The sequence below is a fragment of the Salmo salar genome, chromosome 03, assembly GCF_965601325.2.
Source record: "Salmo salar chromosome 03, fSalSal1, whole genome shotgun sequence".
Taxonomy (NCBI): Eukaryota; Metazoa; Chordata; class Actinopteri; order Salmoniformes; family Salmonidae; genus Salmo; species Salmo salar.
Window position 1 is genome coordinate 87199177 of NC_138293.1, and position 27781 is coordinate 87226957.

Genomic DNA, 27781 nt, shown 5'->3' on the forward strand with positions numbered 1-27781 from the left:
ATTCTACAGAAATGACCTAATTGGACAGAAAGTGGCAGACCTCGACACACCAAATGCTAAAGCTCCAGTGTTTTTTTTAACCTGTGCAGCAGGAATGACCTGCTGGATGGAAGTCAGGAAAAAGAGAGGAGAATTCCCTGGCTGGGTTGATGGACACCATCCTCCCTATGGAGATTTAACTCTGTCACCCTCTCCCAAAAGTTGGTGGGTGAAACGCTCTGTGTATACTATTCTGATGCATCCTGATGCAGTAAAAAAAGAACAAATATAGAAAAAGGAAGTAGGCTTTATGCAACATATTTTTGAGGTTGGACACATCACACACTATTGCTTATCTCATGCAGTTAGTCTCACTCACAGGTTTATGAAACTGGACCCTGTTTTACATGAAAGAGGCTCACTCACAGCTCGCTCTGATGGTTGGATGGAGAACTTGGTTGTGTCCCAAAATGGCACGCTATTCCCTATATAGTGCACTACTTTTGACCAGGGCCTGTTGGGAGATGAATCATACTATGTTGTGTCTTCTTTTCTATTGCTCTTTTTATTTTCCCTCTTTCTTGATCTCTCTCATTCTCCTTCTCTCTCTGCCTCTTTCCATCTGTCTTTTAGTGAGACCTGTGGTCAGTCAGTCCTGAGCAGACTGAGCTGATAGACACTGGGCCTGAGATCATTAAGATGTCTGAGTAGTACAGAGAGAGGCTGTGTCTGTCTGTCTGAGTAGTGCAGAGAGAGGGCCAGTCTGTCTGTGTCAGTGGAATGTGTTGATTAGGTGTGTGGTGGGCAGAGAGGTAGATGGTGGTGGATCAATATACATCATCTGATCTTTCACATCTACAAAAAGAAAATATACTCTTCCAGTTGTTCATAATGTCTTTTTCTCTTTTACTCTCTCTCTTTCTCTCCCTCCCTCCTCTCCTCCTCCTATCCCCTACAGGTCAGCTACCACCTGCGGTTCAGCTTTAGTCCCCGTAATGCCCCGGCCAAGGAGAAGTCTGAGCTAAACATCAACAATGACTTTGACTGGCACACCCTCAACTTGTTCCCCCTCTTCCAACTGCCCGGGCCCAGGGAGCAGTACGACCTCCAGGGGGGCACGCCTGGTGAGCCTGTACCCTAACCCTAATTGTAACCCTAATTGTAACCCTAAACTTAACCCTTAAGCTTAACATAGCCTTTGTACTCATGAGGAGGTGGGTAATGTCCCCACAATGGAGAATGTTCCTTGTTTTACTATCCTTGTGGGGACTTTGAGGGATTTCCGGCCCCCATGAGGATGATAATTAATATATATATATATATATTATTTTTCTCTCTCTCTCTCTCTCTCTCTCTCTCTCTCTCTCTCTCTCTCTCAGGCTTCATATGTTTGTGTTTGCCTGTTCATATTGCCTGTGTACATGTTAAGATGGATTACTGATAAGACAGACAGAGCGAAGAGAGATAGTGAGGGAAAGTGGTGAAAGACGAGGGTGGTGAGGGCGGGAAGAAGACGTGGAATGGGAATGATAAATTCAGAGCGAGGCAGAGGGAATTGGAGAGAAGGGTGTCAAAATATGTTTATGGGTGACCGTCCATTCCAATCATTTCTGTAATAAAAATATTTTGACTTGGCAATCCTGATTATTTGACAGGACAGAGGAGCAATATAATATTTATAATATTTAAAAGATAAGTACATCATTATACACTCACTGGATGAGAACTCCAGGGTTGTGTTCATTAGGCACCAAACGGACTGAAACAAGGAGGAACTTTCTGGACTGGTCCAATAAGAAATACTCCTTTTTGTATTCCGTTGCAAAACATTTTCTGTTGCGTGCCCTAATGAACACCACCCTGATCTGTCATCCATGTTGGTTAATGAGACATTATTGACAGTGAATCTTTTCAAGCATAAACACAGTAAATATAGTAAACAAACACCAAGTGTTTCTGCAGGCTCCTTCGGGAACAGTGGATCAGAGCCAGATACCAGAGGAAGGAGTTTGTGTGTGTGGAGAGACAGTAGCTGTCTGAAGCATGACAAACACTTTTTTATTTTTATTAAACACAACTCTACTTTGCATAAAGTGACCCGTAAGTGGCATATACAATATAAAATGTAAACCTGTACTCCTACACAGGAGGGTTTAACAAACTGCCGCAGTCAGGTGCACTGTCATTATCTCGTGTTCACAGATCACACACTCGATTGGAGAGCTTTAGCTATTTGCACAGCCCCTTGAAAGATAACCTTTCCTCCTTGCTCCCGCTGTGTTCCCATGGCAACCCTTACTCTGTGTCACAGGGCAACAGTGTTTGGCTGAGCCCTGTAATCTAGTGATACCCCCTTGTCACACTACCTTTCTGACCCAAATGGTATTTTTCAGAGCTTTGCCTTCATCATTGGGAAACTTTTCTTTTTTTTTGTCCATCCATATGTATTCACTTCTCTCTCTGATAAATTTGGTGATGACTCGGATATGTTTTTTTTTACATTTTCCAGAATATATCCAGAAACGATGGTGGTGATGGTGGTTGCATAACAAGTAGTGTATTAAATAGAGAATAGGATGTTGAGATTTGCCCCCATCTCTTTGCTCATGGCTCCAGATCCTCCATCTTAGACCCTGCCCTTTTGATTCCCTTCCTCCTTCCGCTTTGAAGCTATGTCAATATTCTGACTCCCAAAAGAGGAAGAGATGATGAGCGAGTGATGAGAACAGAAGAGAGCTGGCGTTCTGGTGTCCTCTACTGAGCCAGACCTTTGATCTCAAATGAAGTGGCTGTGTTAATGTGTCTCTAATGGGAGATATCAGGGTCATATTTATTAAAGCACACAATGGAAAACATTTACGAAAATGTTTGTGTTAAAAAAAATACAAAATTGGTGCCTAATGAATATGGCCCGAGGCTCGCCTAGAGGAAACCATTCCAGTCTACATGACAATAACCACAAAGAGTTTCAGTCAGAATTCATGAATTTTAAATATGGATACAAATTTAGAAGGGTTCATCATTACTGAGGCCTACCTCCTGCCTCTTAATGCCATCTATCCCTTAATCAGTTCAGATTGTTCAGTGAGTAGCTGTTGTCATCATTTTCAGATCAGTATATGTTAATATGAACTTCTGGTGGGGTTAAGGAATGATCTGGTAAAAAGGTCAGAATGAGTCCTCATTTCCTGTTTATCTCCATGGCAATGGAAGAGTGTCATACTAGATGATTTTTTTCCCACCAGTATACAGTATGACATGAACAGGAAAAACAATGGGCCCAAGGTATAGACGCCGAGAATGGGCCCTAGTAAGATGGCGCCGGAGAAGAAGGCAGACGTTTTTACTTGGCTCCAGCCGATAGTTTTGTTTGTTTGTTTATTTGCGTTGTTTGTAACAAATTGTTTTACTTATTTTGTACATAATGTTGCCGCTACCGTCTCTTATGACCGAAAATAACTTCTAGACCACAGGACTGCGATTACTCACCACGGACTAGCAGAATCCTTTTTTTCCTTTCATGACTCTGACGAGCCTGACGCAAAGGATATACTGCTTCCTCGGGAACAGGCCCCGATCCCCGTGATCTGCGTGAAGAGGAGGCGTAGAATTAGGGGCCGAAGGTCGGGCTGCCATCTGAGAATTCGTAGGTGATCGAAGAAATCCCACTTCCCTCCACTCTGCTAGCAAACGTGCAATCTTTGGAGAATAAAATCGGCGAGTTACGGGGAAGAAATTTTTTGTCACGACATGCGTCCGCGCGTCACCGTTCGGATAGGGACCTGAATGCACGGACAACCGAACGGACAAAACAGAGGATATTTGAACATAACTATGGATTATTTTGAACCAAAACAACATTTGTGGTTGAAGTAGAAGTCCTGGGAGTGCATTCTGACGAAGAACAGCAAAGGTAATCCAATTTTTCTTATAATAATTCTGAGTTTAGTGAACGCCAAACTTGGTGGGTGTCAAATTAGCTAGCCCGTGATGGCGAGCTATCTACTCAGAATATTGCAAAATGTACTTTTGCCGAAAAGCTATTTTAAAATCTGACTCCGCGATTGCATAAAGGAGTTCTGTATCTATAATTCTTAAAATAATTGTTGTTTTTTGTGAACGTTTATCGTGAGTAATTTAGTAAATTCACCGGAAGTTTTCGGTATGTTTGCTAGTTCTGAATGTCACATGCTAATGTAAAAAGCTGTTTTTTGATATAAATATGAACTTGATTGAACAAAACATGCATGTATTGTATAACATAATGTCCTAGGAGTGTCATCTGATGAAGATCATCAAAGGTTAGTGCTGCATTTAGCTGTGGTTTTGGTTTTTGTGACATTATATGCTAGCTTGAAAAATGGGTGTGTGATTATTTCTGGCTGGGTACTCTCCTGACATAATCCAATGTTTTGCTTTCGCTGTAAAGCCTTTTTGAAATCGGACAATGTGGTTAGATTAACGAGAGTCTTGTCTTTAAAATGGTGTAAAATAGTCATATGTTTGAGAAATTGAATTATAGCATTTTTAAGGTTTTGGAATTTCGCGCCACTCGATTCCACTGGCTGTTGACTAGGTGGGACGATTTCGTCCCACATACCCGAGAGAGGTTAAAAACTGTAACATCTTGTGCTTCACGGAGTCGTGGCTGAACGACGACATTATCAACATACAGCTGGCTGGTATTACACTGTACCGGCAGGATAGAACATAGGCGTCTGGTAAGACAAGGGGCGGGGTACTATATTTTTGTAAACAACAGCTGGTGCATGATATCTAAGGAAGTCTCGAGCTATTGCTCGCCTGAGGTAGAGTATCTCATGATAAGCTGTAGACCACCCTACCTACCGAGAGAGTTTTCATCTGTATTCTTTGTAGCTGTTTACATACCACCACAGACTGATGCTGGCACTAACACTGAACTGATTGAGCTGTATTCTGCCATAAGCAAACAGGAAAACATGACTTGGGTTTCACAGACTAACATTGTCAGGAGACTGATTAAAGAAACTCCCTAGGCTGTAGCCCATGTTTGCACTGATCCATGGGGAGGAATGCACAAGGGCCCACATTGTGAGAATTGGGATGCAGTTATTCTAACATAACCTGGTTCCTCTCTGTAGGTTACTTCCGCGAGGGCTTCCTGGCAGTGCAGCATGCGGTCAACCGGGCCATCATGCGTTCCTATAACAGCACAGGAGCAGCCTGGCTCCTCTCCCACACCCGGGTGGTCCTCCGCCGATTCCCCTTCCCGCCGTTCATCTACGACGTGTTCATCCTGGCCATCCAGAACCAGCTGCCCCTCCTCCTGGTGCTCAGCCTCACCTATACCTCGCTGAACATCGTGAGGGCCGTGGTGCAGGAGAAGGAGAGGAAGCTCAAGGTGGGTGAGGGGTGAGGTGGTGGATTACCTGTCAGTCAAGCAAACTGTCAATCTCACTCTACTTACTCTCTACAGGAGTACATGCGGATGATGGGCCTCAGTAACTGGCTGCACTGGACGGCCTGGTTCCTCATGTTCTTCCTCTTCCTCTCCATCTCCATGTTCTTCGTCACGCTGCTCTTCTGCATCAAGGTGAGTTTGCACTATACATAACTGTTATGTATTTTCTTTCTATTGCTTTGAGGAGGGGCATGATTCTTCATTCTCACTTGTTTTTTTTCAACTGTCCACCTCTTGACTAACGAGGTCACGTCAAGAGAATGTCTCTGACTAGCACTACCTGGCTGAATAAGGTTGATATAATAAAGATGAGTGTCCTCAACACTACCTGGCTAAATACGTTTTATATACAGTGCCTAAATTCAAAATTGATTGACTAGATTTTTTTTCTCACCATCTATATACAATTCCCAATCATGACGAAGTGAAAACATGTTTTTAGAAATATTTGCACATATATTGAAAATGAAATACAGAAATATTTAATCTACATAAGTATTCACACCCCTGAGTCAGTACTTTGTCAGCAATTACAGCTGTGAGTCTTCCTACATTTTCTCCTATCACAGCCATTATCCTCTCTTGGGTAGGGGGCAGTATTTTCACGTCCGGATAAAAAACGTACCCGATTTAATCTGGTTATTACTCCTGCCCAGAAACTAGAATATGCATATAATTGTTTGATTTGGATAGAAAACACCCTAAAGTTTCTAAAACTGTTTGAATGGTGTCTGTGAGTATAACAGAACTCATATGGCAGGCCAAAACCTGAGAAGATTCTATACAGGAAGTGCCCTCTCTGACCATTTCTTGGCCTTCTATAGCCTCTTTATCGAAAACAGAGGATCTCTGCTGTAACGTGACATTTTCTAGGGCTCCCATAGGCTCTCAGAAGGCGCCAGAACGGGGAATGATGACTCTGCAGTCCCTGGCTGAAAAACAGTAGGGATTTGGATAGTGGTCGATCTGAGAACAATGACACGGGTGCGCGCGTGCACGCGTGCACGTGAAGAGTCCATTTTCTTCTTTTAGTCTTTGAACGAAAACGTCTCCCGGTCGGAATATTATCGCTATTTTACGAGAGAAATTGCATAAAAATTGATTTTAAACAGCGTTTGACATACTTCGAAGTACGGTAATGGAATATTTGGAAAAATTTTGTCACGACATTCGTCCGCGCGTCACCGTTCAGATAGGGATCTGAACGCACGGACAAAACAGAGGATATTTGAACATAACTATGGATTATTTTGAACCAAAACAACATTTGTGGTTGAAGTAGAAGTCCTGGGAGTGCATTCTGACGAAGAACAGCAAAGGTAATCCAATTTTTCTTATAGTAATTCTGAGTTTAGTGAACGCCAAACTTGGTGGGTGTACAATTAGCTAGCCCGTGATGGCGAGCTATCTACTCAGAATATTGCAAAATGTTCTTTTTTCCGAAAAGCTATTTTAAAATCTGCCACCGCGATTGCATAAAGGAGTTCTGTAGTCTATATAGTCTATCAGTAGGTCTGTAGTCAATATATCCAAGATGGCGTAGCAGTTCAGACGTCCTTTACCCTCCTCTTGTCGTGTCCCGTGTATATATATATTTACATATTTTTCTTTGCATATCTTTTTACATTTTTTCTTCTAAAAACTCAACCTCAAAGCACTCTCCTGCAACCCACCTCACGAAATTTAAAAAATAAAGTATTATTTACCTCAAATCTGAAATCCACAACAGAAGCTAGTCAGAGGTTAGCCATTTTCACTGGCTAACGTTGGAGTTCAGCTAGCCACGGTTAGCTGTCCTCAGCTATCCATTAGCTCGAAAAGCTATCGCCAGTTTTTGTACAGCGCGACTCAGACCAGAGCAAACCGGACCTATTTTCTCTCCTTTCCCCTTTTTATACCGCAGGCTCTGGACATTTACACCTGGATCTTGCAGCTAACTAGCTGCTACCTGAGTGACTATTGGCAACGTCGGTCCCGGAATTAACACACATTATTCCGGAGCTAGCCAGCTGAAGAGTTCCGTCAGCCACTCGTGGGCTTTTCCTGAGCTAGCCAGCTGAAGTGTCTCCTGGGCTACAATCACCTATCCTGACCCGTTTTACTGCCGATGCGGAGCCCCATCGGGCCTTCACGACTGGACCACCGACGTTATCTGCCCGAGGGAATTATCCAACTGGCCCCTCCGTCGCGTCGTAACCTGATCGCCCATCTGCGGCCCACTAATCGTTAGCTGTCTTATCGGCTGCGATCTGAATTGGTCTATCGGACACTTTTCTTGGGCCACTATAACTAACTATTTTGCCAACTTGGACTGGTCCCCCCTTCCACACGGAACCCCACTAACCCACTGACGGAAACGCACGAGGTGGCTAAAAACAGACCTCCCTCCATCTTCCACCAGCTTGCTACCTATGGCCCGGCTAGCTGTCTGAATCTCACTGGACCCTTTGATCACTCGGCTAAGCATGCCTCTCCTTAATGTCAATATGCCATGTCCATTGCTGTTCTGGTTAGTGTTTATTGGCTTATTTCACTGTAGAGCCTCTAGCCCTGCTCATTATAACTTATCCAACCTCTCAGTTCCTCCACCCACACATGCTATGACATCTTCTGGTTTCAATGATGTTTCTAGAGACAATATCTCTCTCATCATCACTAAATGCCTAGGTTTACCTCCTCTGTATTCACATCCCACCATACCTTTGTCTGTACATTATACCTTGAAGCTATTTTATCGCCCCCAGAAACCTGCTCCTTTTTCTCTCTATTCTGGATGTCACAGACGACCAATTCTTATAGCTTTTAGCCGTACCCTCATACTCATTCTTCTCTGCTCCTCTGGGGATGTAGAGGTGAATCCAGGCCCTGCAGTGCCTGGCTCCACTCCTACTCCCCAGGCGCTCTCTTTTGATGACTTCTGTAACCGTAATAGCCTTGGTTTCATGCATGTTAACATTAGAAGCCTCCTCCTCGTTTGTTTTGTTCACTGCTTTAGCACACTCTGCCAACCCGGATGTCCTAGCTGTGTCTGAATCTAGGCTTAGGAAGTCCACCAAAAACTCTGAAATCTTCATCCCTAACTACAACGTTTTCAGACAAGATAGAACGACCAAAGGGGGCGATGTTGCAATCTACTGCTGAGATAGCCTGCAGAGCTCTGTCCTGCTATCCAGGTCTGTACCCAAACAATTTGAACTTCTACTTTTAAAAATCCACCTCTCCAAAAACAAGTCTCTCACCGTCGCCGCCTGCTATAGACCCCCCTCGGCCCCTAGCTGTGCTCTGGACACCATATGTGACCTGATTGCTCCCCATCTATCTTCAGAGCTCGTGCTACTATGTGACCTAAACTGGGACATGCTTAACACCCCAGCCATCCTACAATCCAAGCTTGACGCCCTCAATCTCACACAAATTATTAATGAACCCACCAGGTACAACCCCAAAGCCGCAAACACTGGCACCCTCATAGATATCATCCTAACCAACGTGCCCTCTAAATACACCTCTGCTGTTTTCAACCAAGATCTCAGCGATCACTGCCTCATTGCCTGCACCCGTAATGGGTCAGCGGTCAAACGACCTCCACACATCACTGTCAAACGCTCCCTGAAACATTTCAACGAGCAAGCCTTTCTAATCGACCTGGCCCTGGTATCCTGGAAGGATATTGACCTCTTCCAGTCAGTAGAGGATGCCTGGTTATTTAAAAAAAATGCCTTCCTCACCATCTTAAATAAGCATGCCCCTTTCAAGAAATTTAGAACCAGGAACAGATATAGCCCTTGGTTCTCCCCAGACCTGACTGCCCTTAACCAACACAAAAATATCCTGTGGCGTTCTGCATTAGCATCGAACAGCCCCCGCGATATGCAACTTTTCAGGGAAGTTAGAAACCAATACACACAGGCAGTTAGAAACGCCAAGGCTAGCTTTTTCAAACAGAAATTTGCTTCCTGCAACTCAAACTCTAAAAAGTTCTGGGACATTGTAAAGTCCATGGAGAATAAGAACACCTCCTCCCAACTGCCCACTGCACTGAGGATAGGAAACTCTGTCACCACCGATAAGCCCACTATAATTGAGAATTTCAATAAGCATTTTTCTACGGCTGGCCATGCTTTCCACCTAACTACCCCTACTGCATTCAACAGCACTGCACCCCCCACAGCTACTCGCCCAAGCCTCCCCCATTTCTCCTTCTCCCAAATCCATTCAGCTGATGTTCCGAAAGAGCTGCAAAATCTGGACCCCTACAAATCAGCTGGGCTTGACAATCTGGACCCTTTCTTTCTAAAATTATCTGCCGAAATTATTGCAACCCCTATTACTAGCCTGTTCAACCTCTCTTTCGTGTCGTCTGAGATTCCCATAGATTGGAAAGCAGCTGCTGTCATCCCCCTCTTCAAAGGAGGTAACACTCTTGACCCAAATTGCTACAGACCTATATCCATCCTACCCTGCCTTTCTAAGGTCTTCGAAAGCCAAGTCAACAAAAAGATTACCGACCATTTCGAATCCCACCGCACCCTCTCCGCTATGCAATCTGGTTTCAGAGCTGGTCATGGGTGCACCTCAGCCACGCTCAAGGTCCTAAACGACATCGTAACCGCCATCGATAAGAAACAATACTGTACTGCCGTATTCATTGACCTGGCCAAAGCTTTTGACTCTGTTAATCACCACATCCTCATCGGCAGACTCAGTAGCCTTGGTTTCTCAAACGATTGCGTCGCCTGGTTCACCATCTACTTCTCTGATAGAGTTCAGTGTGTCAAATCGGAGGGCCTGCTGTCTGGACCTCTGGCAGTCTCTATGGGGGTACCACAGGGTTCAATTCTTGGGCCAACTCTTTTCTCTGTATACATCAATGATGTCGCTCTTGCTGCTGGTGAATCTCTGATCCACCTCTACGCAGACGACACAATTCTGTATACTTCTGGCGCTTCTTTGGACACTGTTAACAACCCTCCAGACGAGCTTCAATGCCATACAACTCTCCTTCCGTGGTCTCCAACTGCTCCTAAATACAAGTAAAACTAAATGCATGCTCTACAACCGATCGCTGCCTGCACCTGCCCGCCTGTCCAGCATCACATCTCTGGACGGTTCTGACTTAGAATTTGTGGACAACTACAAATACCTAGGTGTCTGGTTAGACTGTAAACTCTCCTTCCAGACTCACATCAATCATCTCCAATCCAAAGTTAAATCTAGAATTGGCTTCCTATTTCGCAACAAAGCATCCTTCACTCATGCTGCCAAACATACCCTCGTAAAACTGACCATCCTACCAATCCTCGACTTCGGCGATGTCATTTACAAAATAGCCTCCAATACCCTACTCAACAAGCTGGATGCAGTCTATCACAGTGCCACCCGTTTTGTCACCAAAGCCCCATATACTACCCACCACTGCGACCTGTACGCTCTCGTTGGCTGGCCTTCGCTTCATAATCGTCAACAAACACATTGGCTCCAGGTTATCTACAAGACCCTGCTAGGTAAAGTCCCCCCTTATCTCCGCTCACTGGTCACCATAGCAGCACCCACCTGTAGCACGCGCTCCAGCAGGTATATCTCTCTGGTCACCCCTAAAGCCAACTCCTCTTTTGGTCGTCTCTCCTTCCAGTTCTCTGCTGCCAATGACTGGAACGAACTACAAAAATCTCTGAAACTGGAAACACTTATCTCCCTTACTAGCTTTAAGCACCAGCTATCAGAGCAGCTCCCAGATCACTGCGCCTGTACATAGCCCATCTATAATTTAGCCCAAACTACTACCTCTTCCCCTACTGTATTTATTTATTTTATTTATTATTTTGCTCCTTTGCACCATATTATTTATATTTTAACTTTGAACTTTCTTCAAATTACAAATCTACCATTCCAGTGTTTTACTTGCTATACTTTATTTACTTTGCCACCATGGCCTTTTTTGCCTTTACCTCCCTTATCTCACATCATTTGCTCACATTGTATATAGTCTGTATCATTGATTCTATGTTGTTTTACTCCATGTGTAACTCTGTTTTTGTATGTTGTCGAACTGCTTTGCTTTATCTTGGCCAGGTCGCAATTGTAAATGAGAACTTGTTTCAACTTACCTACCTGGTTAAATAAAGGTGAAATAAATCAAATAAAAAAAATCTATAATTCTTAAAATAATTATGTTTTTTGTGAACGTCTATCGTGAGTAATTTAGTAAATTCACCGGAAGTTTTCAGTAAGGTTTGCTAGTTCTGAACGTCACATGCTAATGTAAAAAGCTGGTTTTTGATATAAATATGAACTTGATTGAACAAAACATGCATGTATTGTATAACATAATGTCCTAGGAGTGTCATCTGATGAAGATCATCAAAGGTTAGTGCTGCATTTAGCTGTGGTTTTGGTTTTTGTGACATTATATGCTAGCTTGAAAAATGGGTGTGTGATTATTTCTGGCTGGGTACTCTCCTGACATAAGCTAATGTTTTGCTTTCGTTGTAAAGCCTTTTTGAAATCGGACAATGTGGTTAGATTAACGAGTCTTGTCTTTAAAATGGTGTAAAATAGTCTTATGTTTGAGAAATTGAAGTAATAGCATTTTTTAAGTTTTTGAATTTCGCGCCACTCGATTCCACTGGGTGTTGACTAGGTGGGACGATTTCCTCCCACATACCCGAGAGAGGTTAAACTCTGTAACTGTTTTAAAGTCACCATTGGCCTCATGATAAGATCCCTGAGCGGTTTCCTTCCTCTCTGGCAACGGAGTTAGGAAGGACGTCTATCTTTGTAGTGATTAATTAAGGTGTAATTAATAACCACCATGCTCAAAGAAAATCGGGATATTCAATGTCTGCTTTTATTTTAGATTTTTATGTCATCTACCAATGGTAGTCATTGGAAAACCTCCCTGGTCTTTGTAGAGTCCATGCAACTTATTATGTGGCTTGTTAAAACCTCTTTGGGCTAGGGGGCAGTATTTTGACGTCTGGATGAAAAGCGTGCCCAAAGTAAACTGCCTGTTACTCAGGCCCAGAAGCTATGATATGCATATAATTGGTAGATTTGGATAGAAAACACTCTAAAGTTTCTACAACTGTTAAAATGTCTGTGAGTATAAAATAACTGATATGGCAGGTGAAAATCTGAGGACAAACCATCCCAAAAAATACAAATTTCAGCCTACCACTGTTTCCAATGGCTGTCATGTTTAATGTGAGGCGAAAACCTCCCAGATTGCAGTTCCTAGGGCTTCCACTAGATGTCGACAGTCTTTAGAAAGAGTTTCAGGCTTGTTTTCGGAAAAATGAGCTAGAATTTGAAGTTTTTCTAAGTGGCTCCCATTTTGGCTGTAGTGTTTTCATGCGCGTGGATGAGAGTGTGTTCTTTGTTGTTTATCTCCGGTAAAGACAATAACGATTCTCTGTCTTAAATTTTATCGTTTATTTACGTATTAGGGTACCTGAGGTTTGATTATAAACGTTGTTTGAATTGTTTGGAGAAGTTTATTGGTAATGTTTGGGATTCATTTTGAATGCATTTTGAAGGAGGGAAACCGGTGGATTATTGAATGAAGCGCACCAGCTGAGTTTTTGGGGATATAAAGAAGGACTTTATCGAACAGAAGGACCATTTGTGATGTAGCTGGGACCTTTTGAGTGCCAACAGAAGAAGATCTTCAAAGGTAAGCCATTTATTATATTGTTATTTCGGACTTTTGTGGCACACCTGCCTGGTTGAAAAATGTTTTTAATGCTTTTGTGTGAGGGCGCTGTCATCAGATAATCGCATGGTGTGCTTTTGCCGTAAAGCCTTTTTAAAATCTGACACAGCGGCTGGATTAACAAGAAGTTAAGCTTTATTTTGATGTATGAAACTTGTATTTTCATGAATGTTAAATATTACTATTTCTGTAATTTGAATTTCGTGCTCTGCAATTTCACCGGATGTTGTCGAGGTGGGTCGCTAGCGGAACGCCTGCGCCAGAAAGATTAAGCCAATGTTTACTTCTGAACTGAGTTAGGTTTGCCATAACAATGGGGTTGAATACTTACTGACTCAAGACATTTCTTCTTTTTCATTTTTTATTAATTTGTAAACAATTCTAAAACAATTCCTCTTTGACATTATGGGATATTGTGTGTAGGCCAGTGACAACAATCTCAATCCATTTTTAATTCAGACTGTAACACAACAAAATGTGGAAAAGGTCTAGGGGTGTGAATACTTTCTGAAGGCACCATAATAAAGATGAGTGTCAACTGCAGTGTTTCTTAAACCATGGTTTGGGACCCAAAGTGGGCCCTGAGCATGTGAGAGGTGGGTTGCGACACAATTCAATGTGTTTAGTATTCATGAAGATAATGATGTTCTTTCCTGTCCTGGCCCTTTCTAGGTGAGCCCTAATGGAGCTGTGTTGACCTATAGTGACCCCACCCTGGTCTTTGTCTTCCTGCTTGTCTTCGCCGTGGCAACCATCAACTTCAGCTTCATGATCAGTGCCTTCTTCTCAAGAGGTGTGTGTGTGTGTGTGTGTGTGTGTGTGTGTGTGTGTGTGTGTGTGTGTGTGTGTGTGTGTGTGTGGTGTGTGTGTGTGTGTGTGTGTGTGTGTGTGTGTGTGTGTGTGTGTGTGTGTGTGTGTGTGTGTGTGTTTCAAGAGGTTTGTTTGTGTGTGTCTCAAGATGTCTGTCCGGCCTTCCATCTGTCTGTTTATTCATGGTTTTCTAAACCCTCTGCTGTCTGAGAGATGCTCCATTGTGTATAGTATGTTCTATTACAGTTGAAGTCGGAGGTTTACATACACTTAGGTTTGAGTCATTAAAAGTTTTTTTTCAACCTCTCCACACATTTCTTGTTAACAAACTATAGTTTTGGCAAGTCGGTTAGGATATCTACTTTGTGCATGACACAAGTAATTTTTCCAACAATTGTTTAGACATATTATTTCACTTATAATTCACTGTATCACAATTCCAGTGGGTCAGAAGTTTACATACACTAATTGACTGTGCCTTTAAACAGCTTGGGAAATTCCAGAAAAGGATGTCATGGCTTTAGAAGCTTCTGATAGGCTAATTGACATCATTTTAGTCAATTGGAGGTGTACCTGTGGATGCATTTCAAGGCCTACCTTCAAACTCAGTGCCTCTTTGCTTGACATCATGGGGAAATCAAAAGAAATCAGCCAAGACCTCAGAAAAGAAATTGTAGACCTCCACAAGTCTGGTTCATCCTTGGGAGCAAGTTCCAAACGCCTGAAGGTACCACGTTCATCTGTACAAACAATTAGTATGCAAGTATAAACACCATGGGACCACGCAGCCGTCATACTGCTCAGGAAGGAGACGCGTTCTGTCTCCTAGAGATGAACGTACTTTGGTGCGAAAAGTGCAAATCAATCCCAGAACAACAGCAAAGAACCTGGAGGAAACGGGTACAAAAGTATCTATATCCACAGTAAAACAAGTCCTATATCGACATGACCTGAAAGGCTGCTCAGCAAGGAAGAAGCCACTGCTCCAAAACCACAATAAAAAAAAAAGCCAGACTACGGTTTGCAACTGCACATGGGACAAAGATCATACTTTTTGGAGATGTCCTCTGGTCTGATGAAACAAAAATTGAACTGTTTGGCCATAATGACCATCGTTATGTTTGGAGGAAAAAGGGGGAAGCTTGCAAGCCGAAGAACACCATCCCAACCGCGAAGCACGGGGGTGGCAGCATCATGTTGTGGGGGTGCTTTGCTGCAGGAGGGACTGGTGCACTTAACAAAATAGATGGCATCATGAGGCAGGAAATTATGTGGATATATGGAAGCAACATCTCAAGACATCAGTCAGGAAGTTAAAGCTTGGTCGCAAATGGGTCTTCCAAATGTACAATGACCCCAAGCATACTTCCAAAGTTGTGGCAAAATGGCTTAAGGACAACAAAGTCAAGGTATTGGAGTGGCCATCACAAAGCCCTGACCTCAATCCCAAAGAAAATTTGTGGGCAGAACTGAAAAAGCATGTGCGAGCAAGGAGGCCTAAAAACCTCACTCAGTTACACCAGCTCTGTCAGGAGGAAGGGGCCAAAATTCTTATTGTGGGAAGCTTGTGAAAGGCTACCCGACACGTTTGACCCAAGTTTCAATTTCAAGGCAATGCTACCAAATACTAATTGAGTGTATGTAAACTTCTGACCCACTGGGAATGTGATGAAAGAAATAAAAGCTGAAATCATTCTCTCTACTATTATTCTGACATTTCACTTTCTTAAAATAAAGTGGTGATCCTAACTGACCTAAGACAGGGATTTTTTACATGGATTAAATGTCAGGAATTGTGAAAAACTGAGTTTAAATGTATTTGGCTAAGGTGTATGTAAACTTCCGACTTCAACCGTAAATGTAGTGTAGATCATATTATTTGACTCTCCTGAGGTTGTTTCGTCTTTCCTCTGAGTGAACAGCAGTAAACCAGCTCCATCAGTCATTGGAGCCTGGAAGATGGGCAATCAAATGTCTATTCAGCATCATGGAATAATAAAACAGTCACTCAACGTGACAAACTGGAACAAAGGGAGAGGAGATGTGGTGAAAAACCTGTATGTCTACACGTTTATGTTTAGCAGCCAATACACATGCTTGGGAGGTTTAGAATAATAAATTGTTTACGTTCTAATCGAAGGCGATTGATGCTATATGATACATTACATTTCCAGTTCTACACATCCTGGCTGTTGAGCTAATAAGCTCGGCACAATGCTGATGTTGCTTTCTTAGCCCTGCTGGTGTGATCAGAGTTGTGCTGGAAAGATGACTTGTGAGGTTAGCAAAAAATAATGTCAACAAGTCTCCGGACTGACTTTTACAGAGGTTGTGTGGTTGTTTCTGTTCACCGTTGTCAGGGTTATGTTCAGAAAGGCACACTGTAGAAAAAAGTTTCAAAACTTAAAACAAAAATAAGCGTTTCTTATTGGACAAGTTCAGAGGGTACCTCCTCATTTCACTCAGTTTCGGAAGGTTTTCTTGGTTTGTGACGACTGAACATGACAGAGGATTAAAGCACAGCCAATCACACACAGCCAATCTCACACAGGCTCATTTGGTTCTTGCTAATATAATACCCTCACACAAAAAGGAAATGATGATTATTAAATGGCCTTCAGTTGATTACGCTTGATAGTCCTTTATCATTTCTCTTTCACAATTTCTTTCTTCTATACTTTCATATCTTTTCGAACAAAAAAAGTCCAGTCCAATTTCTCCAAATCGTTCCTCAACAAAAGAGTGCAGATAGAGATTAAAATGATCTGTGATTGTGTTCAAGACCAGTTTGTACTCTGGTGTAATCAGGCAAGCTGTTATTTACTCCCAGCAGTCATACAATTTCTGTCAGGCTTTGGCTTTTAAAAGAGTAGCTGAAAGCTTAGCAAATGAAAACCTTGAGATTGCGTCTGATTACGGTGTGCATGATATATTTTCTCCTGCTTCTTTTTTTTTTTTGATTATTGGTTGGGTGTGTAACATACAGTATGATGTCATTATTAGAGTAGGGCGAGAAAGGGCTTTTAGCTGGCCTCAGCTGTGCCTGGCCCCTAGTCACAACAGGACCCCTCTCCAGGTGGCCTTCCACTGCCTGAAACTCTGACCTCCTGCAGAGTTTGGTGAGTGGGTACTCGCATTCAGATCTGAACTGCAGAGTTTTAGTGAGTGGGTACTCACATTCAGATCTGAACTGCAGAGTTTTAGTGAGTGGGTACTCACATTCGGATCTGAACTGCAGAGTTTTAGTGAGTGGGTACTCACATTCAGATCTGAACTGCAGAGTTAGGTGAGTGGGTACTCACATTCAGATCTGAACTGCAGAGTTAGGTGAGTGGGTACTCACATTCAGATCTGAACTGCAGAGTTAGGTGAGTGGGTATTCCCATTGACGGGCTCCTCGGCATGACTCTGCAAAGGGTGCTTCATTTAAATTCAGGAAGCAAACTGAAACATTATTTCTTAATTGCTTTTTGCTTCTTGCTTCTTGCTGGTAGTAATGGAGGAATCAGCCAGGCCTGAATGTTGGGGTCCACTGGGGACTGATCAGGGGCTGATGTGGATGGAGAGCCCCTTTGTGGAGTCAGGTTTTTAGTGTCTTGCGTTTAGAGATGAGGCATTTCTTCCTTTGTCTTTATTTCTCCCTGTCTCTCTCTCAATTCAATTTCAATTTAAGGGGCTTTATTGGCATGGGAAACATATGTTTGCATTGCCAAAGCAAGTGAAATAGATAAAAAACAAAACATTTACTGTGAACATTACATTTACAAAAGTTCCAAAATAATAAAGTTTTGTATGAAATGTCATATGTCTATATACAGTGTTGTAATGATGTGCAAATGGTTAAAGTACAAAAGGGAAAATAAATATGGGTTGTATTTACAATGGTGTTTGTTCTTCCCTAGCTGCCCTTGTGGCAACAGGTCACAAATCTTGCTGCTGTGATTGCACACTATAGTATTTCACCCAATAGATATGGAAGATTATCAAAATTGGATTTTTTTTCGAATTCTTTGTGTGTCTGTGTAATCTCTGTCTCACGCTCTCTATCGCCTAATGTATTTATATTGTTTCACCACTCCCCCATTTGTCAGGAAAAGGTAGAGTAGCTCATATCCCCTTCTCTCTCCACCTCTCCTCACTCTTTCTCCCTCTCCTACTGTCAGGTAGGCACCCTGGCCTCTCTGGGGACTGAATTATTAATGTCCCTAGGAGGGAAAGCAGGTGGAATAGGATTCAAGATGACAAATGTTTTCTGTGAGTAATGTTTCTTGTGTTCTTCCTCTCTCTCTCCCGCTCTCTCTCCCTCTCTCTCTCGGCGCTCTCGCTATCTCTCTCGGCGCTCTCGCTATCTCTCTCGGCGCTCTTTGTCTGTGTTCAGATGGGTTGAGCTGCACACAGACTCTCATCTGCCCTTTTTTTATTCTTCTTCTCATAAAGGAATGTCATCTCTCTCTGTCTCTCTCGTTCTCCAAAGGAACAGATAATGGAAACGTAGTAGTTTCTATGTACGTACGCTCCATTCAGGCTTAAAGCAGCACATTGTCAGCCACAAGTGGGTTTTCCCAGGGCCCTAGTCATTTCACAGGAAGAATAGGGAGCAAGATGAACGTATTGAGGTATTTCTCTTGCACAATGCATCTCCTCTTTGTTTTCTCTCTATTTCTCTACCCATTTCTTTCTTCCTTTACTGTCCTGTCTGAAGGTTCTGTAGAAGCTGACCATTCAACAACACAGTTTGACAGTTGCTTTATAAAACACTGATGGTGCATTGGACCCATGCATTGTGACTGTAGCTCTCCCGACGTTTTCGAGAATCCTATCAGTGTAGACTATTAGAGGTCGACCGATTACGATTTTTCAACGCCGATACCGCATATTAGAGGACCAAAAAAGCCGATACCGATTTAATCTTCCGATTTAAAAAAAATAATAAAATAAAATAAAAAATAAAAAAAATAAAGGTGTGTGTGTTTCCCGAGATATGTTGCCTTTCACAAGGACGACTAGTGTGACAGGAATAAAATATAAATATATAAGCCACAAGTACAACTTACTTTGTTATTCATAAAGTGTTGAGCATTTCCCATAGACTGTCTTTTGTTTTTGGTATCCATTTTGCATCTACACCGTGTCGTGTCTGGACTATCATTACATGTGAAGACTTATTTATATCAAATCAGTTCTCTAGGTTTAATTATTACGTGATTCAACTAATCATGTAAACATTAATTAACTAGGAAGTCGGGGCACCACGGAAAATGTTGAGATTTACAGTTATAATTTTCCAAATATAACTCTTCAGATATTTTAATTTCTGATCAATTACAGTCTTCTATTAATAAATTATTATTATTTCCTTGTCAGTTCTCATTACTGAATGTCGCAAACCCTTGGATATCTGCACTAACCCTAAATCATGAATCAGCGATATACAAATTGACTTAATTATTTATTTACTAACTAACTAAATAATCACACAGAATTACATAACAAACAGTAGATATTTGGGTTACTACATGATTCAAAGAAAAAGTCCCTAGCGGACAAAGCCAATATGACAGCTTGGTAAACAAAGGAAAGGGGTGGGGACTGAAAGAGCGGGAGAGACAAAATGGATTCACTACACACAGTGGATAATTATATTCATTGAAATGCTAATCGTTTGCACATGAACGTCCGCTCATTCGAGAATAATTGCAGTGTATATATTTATACCCCTAAGTCATTGTTGTCTTCTCTGTTGGAATCGCCTGTCTGTCTGCTGGAGAGTTAGTTCATCAGAGAGTCTCTGGTTAACTTCCCAGAAGTCACCATGTCCTTGTGGTTGTAGGTGGTTAGAATAGACACTTCAGAGTACCATTCGGAAATGTTCTCATAGATGCTTTGGCGGGTGTCGGTGTTCTCGTTCTAGACTTACGTAATTTCTAGCTGCAGACTAGTAATTATACGTCTAAGATTTGCTCTTATTCTGTAGTGATCGATAGTCTCAGAGTTTAACCATTTCCAGCCGTGTAGCCAAAACTACAGCTATATGGTCTATAGAATTGTAGCCATTCCAACGTGGTGAGTCTGTCCCGGCGTTCTCTGACTTAATGTATATTTTGTAGGAAGTGGGTTTTATACTCTGTGGAAAAAGGGGTGGTTCTATGACGCCTGATGTAATGTCGGTTTCACGGGGGTGTGGCCACTGACTAGTTAAAACTTTATAACTAAACTGTTCAACTGTTCTGCCTGTGGCTATGGAATCCTGACCTGTTCACCAGACATGTTACCTGTCCCAGACCTGCTGTTTTCAACTCTAGAGACAGCAGGAGTGGTAGAGATACTCTGAATGATCAGCTATAAAAAGCCAACTGACATTTACTCCTGAGGTGCTGACCTGTTGCACCCTCGACATCCACTGTGATTATTATTATTTGACCCTGCTGGTCATTTATGAACATTTGAACATCTTGGCCATGTTCTGTTATAATCTCCACCCAGCACAGCCAAAAGAGGACTGGCCACCCCTCATAACCTGGTTCCTCTCTAGGTTTCTTCCTAGGTTCTGGCCTTTCTAGGGAGTTTTTCCTAGCCACCGTGCTACACCTGCATTGCTTGCTGTTTGGGGTTTTAGAATGGGTTTCTGTACAGCACTTTGAGATATCAGCTGATGTAAGAAGGGCTTTATAAATACATTTGATTTGATTTTGATTTCATAACTAAACAAGTATCTTGTTTAGAAGGCCAACGTGACATTACATCTTCTCACAAATAGTTTCATATTCAATCATATATATTTTACACAACATTCAGGTAGAAAACGAATAACTGAGAAATGTACACTTCCAAAGCTACCATTAGTCTGTGCTACCATCCGTCCTGATGTCACAAAATAAAACCACTTTGACAGGATTGTTCTTTAAATACCCACGGACCATTCCCACATTCTCAAAAATAGAAATATTGTTTAATCCTCCAATTTTTGGGAATAAGAGTTGAACCAAGATAAGCTCTTTGTTCCATAGGTTTATTTCCCCCCTCTTTCTGCATGATCAGGGGGAGAGGAATTTATGACCTGTTGTAAAGTCAAAACTTGTGGTCTGAGCGAGAGACGGGGGGATCCACGATATACACCCCAAAGGGCCACGTCGTGACAACTGTTTTCCCCCCTCCAGACCTTTCCCTCTCAGCGTGTTTAAGGAGATCAGTTTGAGCAAGGCCATCTACAAAATCACTAATGACAAGTTATTTGGGATCCAAAGGGATTTGTAGATCAGGGATTCTTTGCAGTCAGATTATAGCAGTCAATCTCAAACACACTCCGTCTCTCTCCCTCTCCAGCCAATGTGGCGGCGGCGGTGGGCGGCTTTATCTACTTCCTGTCCTACCTGCCGTACGTGTTTCTATGGCCTCGCTACGACCTGCTTAGCCACGCCCAGAAGGTGTCTGCCTGCCTCATCTCCAATGTGGCCATGGCCATGGGAGCGCAGCTACTGGGCATGTTTGAGGGCAAAGGTGAGCCATGTTCACATGTTAACACCGAGAGATGCACACAGAGAGATGCACACAGAGAGACGCACACACACTCACACCAATGCCCTCATACCAATGTTGTGTTGTGTAAATACCAACACTCCAATTATGAGTCTTCGCAATCTATTTCAAATGTCTCTACCCAACTTTACTCCATCTCTCTCCCCCCCCCCCCCCCCCCCCCCCCCCCCTTCCCTCAGGCACGGGGATCCAGTGGTGTAACCTGTTTGAGTCGGTGACGGTGGATGATGACTTCTCCCTGGCCCAGGTGCTGGGGCTGCTGCTGCTGGATGCCCTGCTCTATGGCCTGGTGGCCTGGTACGTGGAGGCTGTGTTCCCAGGGGAGTACGGAGTCCCCCTGCCCTGCTACTTCTTCCTACTGGTACGTAGGACTGGGTGTGGGTTGGGTCTGGGTGGTGGTGGTGTGGGGGGGGAGATTGGTGTGTGTGTGTGTGTGTGTACATGAAGTCAGTGTTCCCAGGGGAGAAATCTATTAGAACAGGGGAGTCCAACTCATTTCATGGAGAGCTGAGTGTCTGCAGGTTTCTTTTAAATTAAGCCCTCAACAAACGTGTGGAAATTCCTTACTGTTCAAGTTCAAGGAAGGAGTAAAAACCTGCAGATACTCGGCACTCCGTGGAATGAGTTTGACACATGCGAGTTAGAGCTTTGGCCGTTGACCCCTAGTCTGAGAGGAATGCAGAATGACTAATTATTTTTATTTGCAAGAAATATCAGGAAGTATATGTTGTGTCAGACAGTGAGAGTGAGGCTGGCTGTGTTTCTAGGACTGGAAATCCAAACGTGTTCATTAGGGCACACAATAGCAAAATGTTTTGCAATGGAAGACGGTGGGTCCCTGATGAATTTGATACCACGATAGGGGTCCTCAGCCCCATAAAGTTTGAGAACCCCTGCATTAGGGTTAGACAGATGTCTTTGATGGTTCCTTTAAGGTCCACTAGGGTTAGACAGATGTCTTTGATGGTTCCTTTAAGGTCCACTAGGGTTAGGGTTAGAGGAGAGGGTGAGGAGAGAGGAGAGGGAGATGTTCTTAATAGCTACTTAGCATTAAACAGGTCAGACTAGGAGGACTTAGATTGACTACCAGTAAGATAGACTAAGATGATCACATTTTCATTGAATCTGTGCTGGACGGGAAACATGTATTTCATTTACTGACGTGGTATCCAGTAATGAACAATGGTCTTAGTCGGCGTGAGTTGGCTTGATAGAGACAGGGAAATTACAAACTCTAGACAACAATACAATGCTTGTATTGTCCATTTCCATGGAAATTCATTTTGTGAGTTCAGCAGTACTGCAGTAGTGATTACTCCCTCCCTACTCAGTTAACCATTCCATAGTCGTTTACATTATTGTAATTTATACAGTGCCTTGCGAAAGTATTCGGCCCCCTTGAACTTTTCGACCTTTTGCCACATTTCAGGCTTCAAACATAAAGATATAAAACTGTAATTTTTTGTGAAGAATCAACAACAAGTGGGACACAATTATGAAGTGGAACGAAATTTATTGGATATTTCAAACTTTTTAACAAATAAAAAACTGAAAAATTGGGCGTGCAAAATTATTCAGCCCCCTTAAGTTAATACTTTGTAGCGCCACCTTTTGCTGCGATTACAGCTGTAAGCAGCTTGGGGTATGTCTCTATCAGTTTTGCACATCGAGAGACTGAAATTTTTGCCCATTCCTCCTTGCAAAACAGCTCGAGCTCAGTGAGGTTGGATGGAGAGCGTTTGTGAACAGCAGTTTTCAGTTCTTTCCACAGATTCTCGATTGGATTCAGGTCTGGACTTTGACTTGGCCATTCTAACACCTGGATATGTTTATTTGTGAACCATTCCATTGTAGATTTTGCTTTATGTTTTGGATCATTGTCTTGTTGGAAGACAAATCTCCGTCCCAGTCTCAGGTCTTTTGCAGACTCCATCAGGTTTTCTTCCAGAATGGTCCTGTATTTGACTCCATCTTCCCATCAATTTTAACCATCTTCCCTGCCCCTGCTGAAGAAAAGCAGGCCCAAACCATGATGCTGCCACCACCATGTTTGACAGTGGGGATGGTGTGTTCAGGGTGATGAGCTGTGTTGCTTTTACGCCAAACATAACGTTTTGCATTGTTGCCAAAAAGTTCGATTTTGGTTTCATCTGACCAGAGCACCTTCTTCCACATGTTTAGTGTGTCTCCCAGGTGGCTAGTGGCAAACTTTAAACAACACTTTTTATGGATATCTTTAAGAAATGGCTTTCTTCTTGCCACTCTTCCATAAAGGCCAGATTTGTGCAGTATACGACTGATTGTTGTCCTATGGACAGAGCCTCCCACCTCAGCTGTAGATCTCTGCAGTTCATCCAGAGTGATCATGGGCCTCTTGGCTGCATCTCTGATCAGTCTTCTCCTTGTATGAGCTGAAAGTTTAGAGGGACGGCCGGGTCTTCGTAGATTTGCAGTGGTCTGATACTCCTTCCATTTCAATATTATCGCTTGCACAGTGCTCCTTGGGATGTTTAAAGCTTGGGAAATCTTTTTGTATCCAAATCCGGCTTTAAACTTCTCCGGCTTTAAACTTCTCTCGGACCTGCCTGGTGTGTTCCTTGTTCTTCATGATGCTCTCTGCGCTTTAAACGGACCTCTGAGACTATCACAGAGCAGGTGCATTTATACGGAGACTTGATTACACACAGGTGGATTCTATTTATCATCATTAGTCATTTAGGTCAACATTGGATCATTCAGAGATCCTCACTGAACTTCTGGAGAGTTTGCTGCACTGAAAGTAAAGGGGCTGAATAATTTTGCACGCCCAATTTTTCAGTTTTTTATTTGTTAAAAAAGTTTGAAATATCCAATAAATTTCATTCCACTTCATGATTGTGTCCCACTTGTTGTTGATTCTTCACAAAAAAATTACAGTTTTATATCTTTATGTTTGAAGCCTGAAATGTGGCAAAAGGTCGAAAAGTTCAAGGGGGCCGAAATACTTTCGCAAGGCACTGTATCCTTACTGATTAACGAGCATGGGATGGATAGCTAATTAATTAAGCATAAACCAGCCCACCCACTTCCTCATCCCGACCTTAATTTACAGTCATAGCTGTTGTTCTCCTTCAAGAGGGCTGTTTTGTTGATTTAGTTTCGTGTGTGTGGTGCATGGTTTCCCAATCTCGGTCCTCAGGACCCTAAGGTCCTCATTCAGTGAGACCCAAACTAAGGTCAATGGCAATGCATCCAAAACAAACTCGGTCCTCGGGACCTCAAGGGCTCCACGTTTTGGTTTTTGCCCTAACAATACACAGCTGATTCAAATAATCAACTAATCATCTAGCTTTGATCATTTGAATTGGCTGTGTAGTGTTAGGGCAAAAACCAAAACGTGGAGCCCTTGAGGTCCCGAGGACCGAGTGTGGGAAACGCTGGTGTAGTGTCTTGATAAGGAGCAGAGAGGCAGACAGGTTTTCTAACAACTCAATGACTTCCCCATTTGCAGCCGTATCGGGTGGTTTTGTTTTGGATGCATTGCCATTGACCTTAGTTTGGGTCTCACTGAATGTTTTCCAAAGCCCCTGCTAACACACCTGACTCCAATAATCAACTAATCATGATCTTCAGTTTAGAATGCTATTAGTTTCATCAGCTGTGTTGACTAGGGATGGGGAAAAGTGTGACACCAATCAGGCCCCGAGGACTGGAGTTGCCATCCCTGACTAGGTTAATGTTTATTCCATAGACAAGACCCATGATAGAGGCATTTTTCTGATACTGACCACAAGGGTACGAGCTGAGGAAAGAGAAGCATTCCACTTATTTTCTTTCTCCCATTCCCTTTCTCTCCCTCCCTGTCCAGCCGTCCTACTGGTGTAGCAGCCCCCGCATGGCCATGGTGAAGGAAGAGGAAGACGTGGAGAAGGCTCTGAAGGGAGAGTTCATCGAGGAGGAGCCAGCCGGACTGGTCTCAGGAGTCAAGATCAAACACCTGAACAAGGTAAGGTCTTAAATGCAACCTGTCCACCCAGTCCCAATTCGATCCCTAGCCCTCCCCTTGGCTGTAACCCTATGATGTCTGCAGATCTGTAGAGTGGAAGCAACACGGTGGAAGCTCCTCCACTACACTGCTTATACTGTCCAGACTCTTCAGTTCCCTATACATAGGTTTGGGCCAAGGAGTTGGGTGCAAATTGAGACTGAGACATCAAGTGGTTGAACACGTTTTTACAAAAAAAGAAAGAAACCCCTTTGTAGCTTTACTATTATGGGAGGTTGTCTTTATTTCAGTGTGGTCCTCAACATGTAAAAGAGCATCTCATTTCATATTGTTATGTAAGGATGTTTTTGAACTGGAACTAGGCAGGAGGAGATTTCTGGTACATTTTTGGTATGTTTTCTTCCGTTTGAAGATTAATCAACACAACCCAGGGCTGGGTAGATAAAACACTTGGCTAAGTTTGGGAGAAGGAGATGAGAAGGATAATGGAGAAGGTGATTATGACGCTAGGCCCTTAGAACCAGGGCTGGAGGAGATGAGGTGATTAGACCCAGGGCTGGTGATGAGGTGTTTAGACCCAGGGCTGGAGATGATGAGGTGTTTAGACCCAGGGCTGGAGATGATGAGGTGATTAGACCCAGGGCTGGAGATGATGAGGTGATTAGACCCAGGGCTGGAGGAGATGAGGTGATTAGACCCAGGGCTGGAGGAGATGAGGTGATTAGACCCAGGGCTGGAGGAGATGAGGTGATTAGACCCAGGGCTGGAGGAGATGAGGTGATTAGACCCAGGGCTGGAGGAGATGAGGTGATTAGACCCAGGGCTGGAGGAGATGAGGTGATTAGACCCAGGGCTGGAGGAGATGAGGTGATTAGACCCAGGGCTGGAGGAGATGAGGTGATTAGACCCAGGGCTGGAGATGATGAGGTGATTAGACCCAGGGCTGGAGATGGATAATAAAGAGCAAAATAAGGACTTCCCTCAGGGATAGGTAGGCCATTGTAATCATTAAATTAGTTTATTAGTCACATGCAGGGGTCGCAGATGTAATTGCAGGGTACAGTGAAATTGTTAGGCTCCAACAGTGCAGGAAGTTTTTGCCATGATGCTCCTATATTGCCCGCGTCTGAGTGATGGAAATGGGGAGAACAGGCCGTGGCTCGGGTGGCTGCGGTCCTTGATGATTTTCTCCGGGGGTAAGTAGGCAGTTGTAATCACTTAGATGGAATGATTTTAATCCAGGGATAGGTTGGCCATTGTAATGATTTTAATCCAGGGATAGGTAGGCCATTGTAATGATTTTAATCCAGGGATAGCTAGGCCATTGTAATGATTTTAATCCAGGGATAGGTAGGCCATTGTAATGATTTTAATCCAGGGATAGGTAGGCCATTGTAATGATTTTAATCCAGGGATAGGTAGGCCATTGTAATGATTTTAATCTAGGGATAGGTAGGCCATTGTAATGATTTTAATCCAGGGATAGGTAGGCCATTGTAATGATTTTAATCCAGGGATAGGTTGGCCGGCCATTGTAATGATTTTAATCCAGGGATAGGTTGGCCGGCCATTGTAATGATTTTAATCCAGGGGTAGGTTGGCCGGCCATTGTAATGATGTTAATCGAGGGATAGGTAGGCCATTGTAATGATGTTAATCCAGGGATAGGTAGGCCATTGTAATGATGTTAATCCAGGGATAGGTAGGCCATTGTAATGATGTTAATCCAGGGATAGGTTGGACATTGTAATGATGTTAATCCAGGGATAGGTAGGCCATTGTAATGATGTTAATCCAGGGGTAGGTAGGCCATTGTAATGATTTTAATCTAGGGATAGGTAGGCCATTGTAATGATTTTAATCCAGGGATAGGTAGGCCATTGTAATGATTTTAATCCAGGGATAGGTTGGCCGGCCATTGTAATGATTTTAATCCAGGGGTAGGTTGGCCGGCCATTGTAATGATGTTAATCGAGGGATAGGTAGGCCATTGTAATGATGTTAATCCAGGGATAGGTAGGCCATTGTAATGATGTTAATCCAGGGATAGGTTGGACATTGTAATGATGTTAATCCAGGGATAGGTAGGCCATTGTAATGATGTTAATCCAGGGGTAGGTTGGCCATTGTAATCATTTAGATGGAATGATTTTCATCCTGCCAGGAGTTCAAAGTGGGTAACAAGACGCGGCAGGCTGTCAAGGATCTGACGGTGAACATGTTCGAGGGCCAGATCACAGTTCTGCTGGGGCACAACGGTGCCGGGAAGACCACCACACTGTCCATGCTGACAGGTGGGACACACACACACAGCCAT

General features: G+C 43.1%; 1 protein-coding gene across 1 annotated transcript in view; it reads left to right on the forward strand.

Annotated features, from left to right (window-relative positions):
* The window catches only part of LOC106593499 (phospholipid-transporting ATPase ABCA3), a 109620-nt gene that overhangs the window by 37022 nt on the left and 44817 nt on the right, over nt 1-27781 (forward strand). Inside the window, exons 5-12 of the mRNA XM_045715660.2 lie at nt 938-1103; nt 5103-5362; nt 5438-5554; nt 13806-13926; nt 21267-21440; nt 21659-21840; nt 25327-25464; nt 27629-27758. Of these exons, the coding sequence (XP_045571616.1) occupies nt 938-1103; nt 5103-5362; nt 5438-5554; nt 13806-13926; nt 21267-21440; nt 21659-21840; nt 25327-25464; nt 27629-27758 (1288 nt within the window). The remainder of the gene's footprint in view (nt 1-937; nt 1104-5102; nt 5363-5437; nt 5555-13805; nt 13927-21266; nt 21441-21658; nt 21841-25326; nt 25465-27628; nt 27759-27781) is intronic.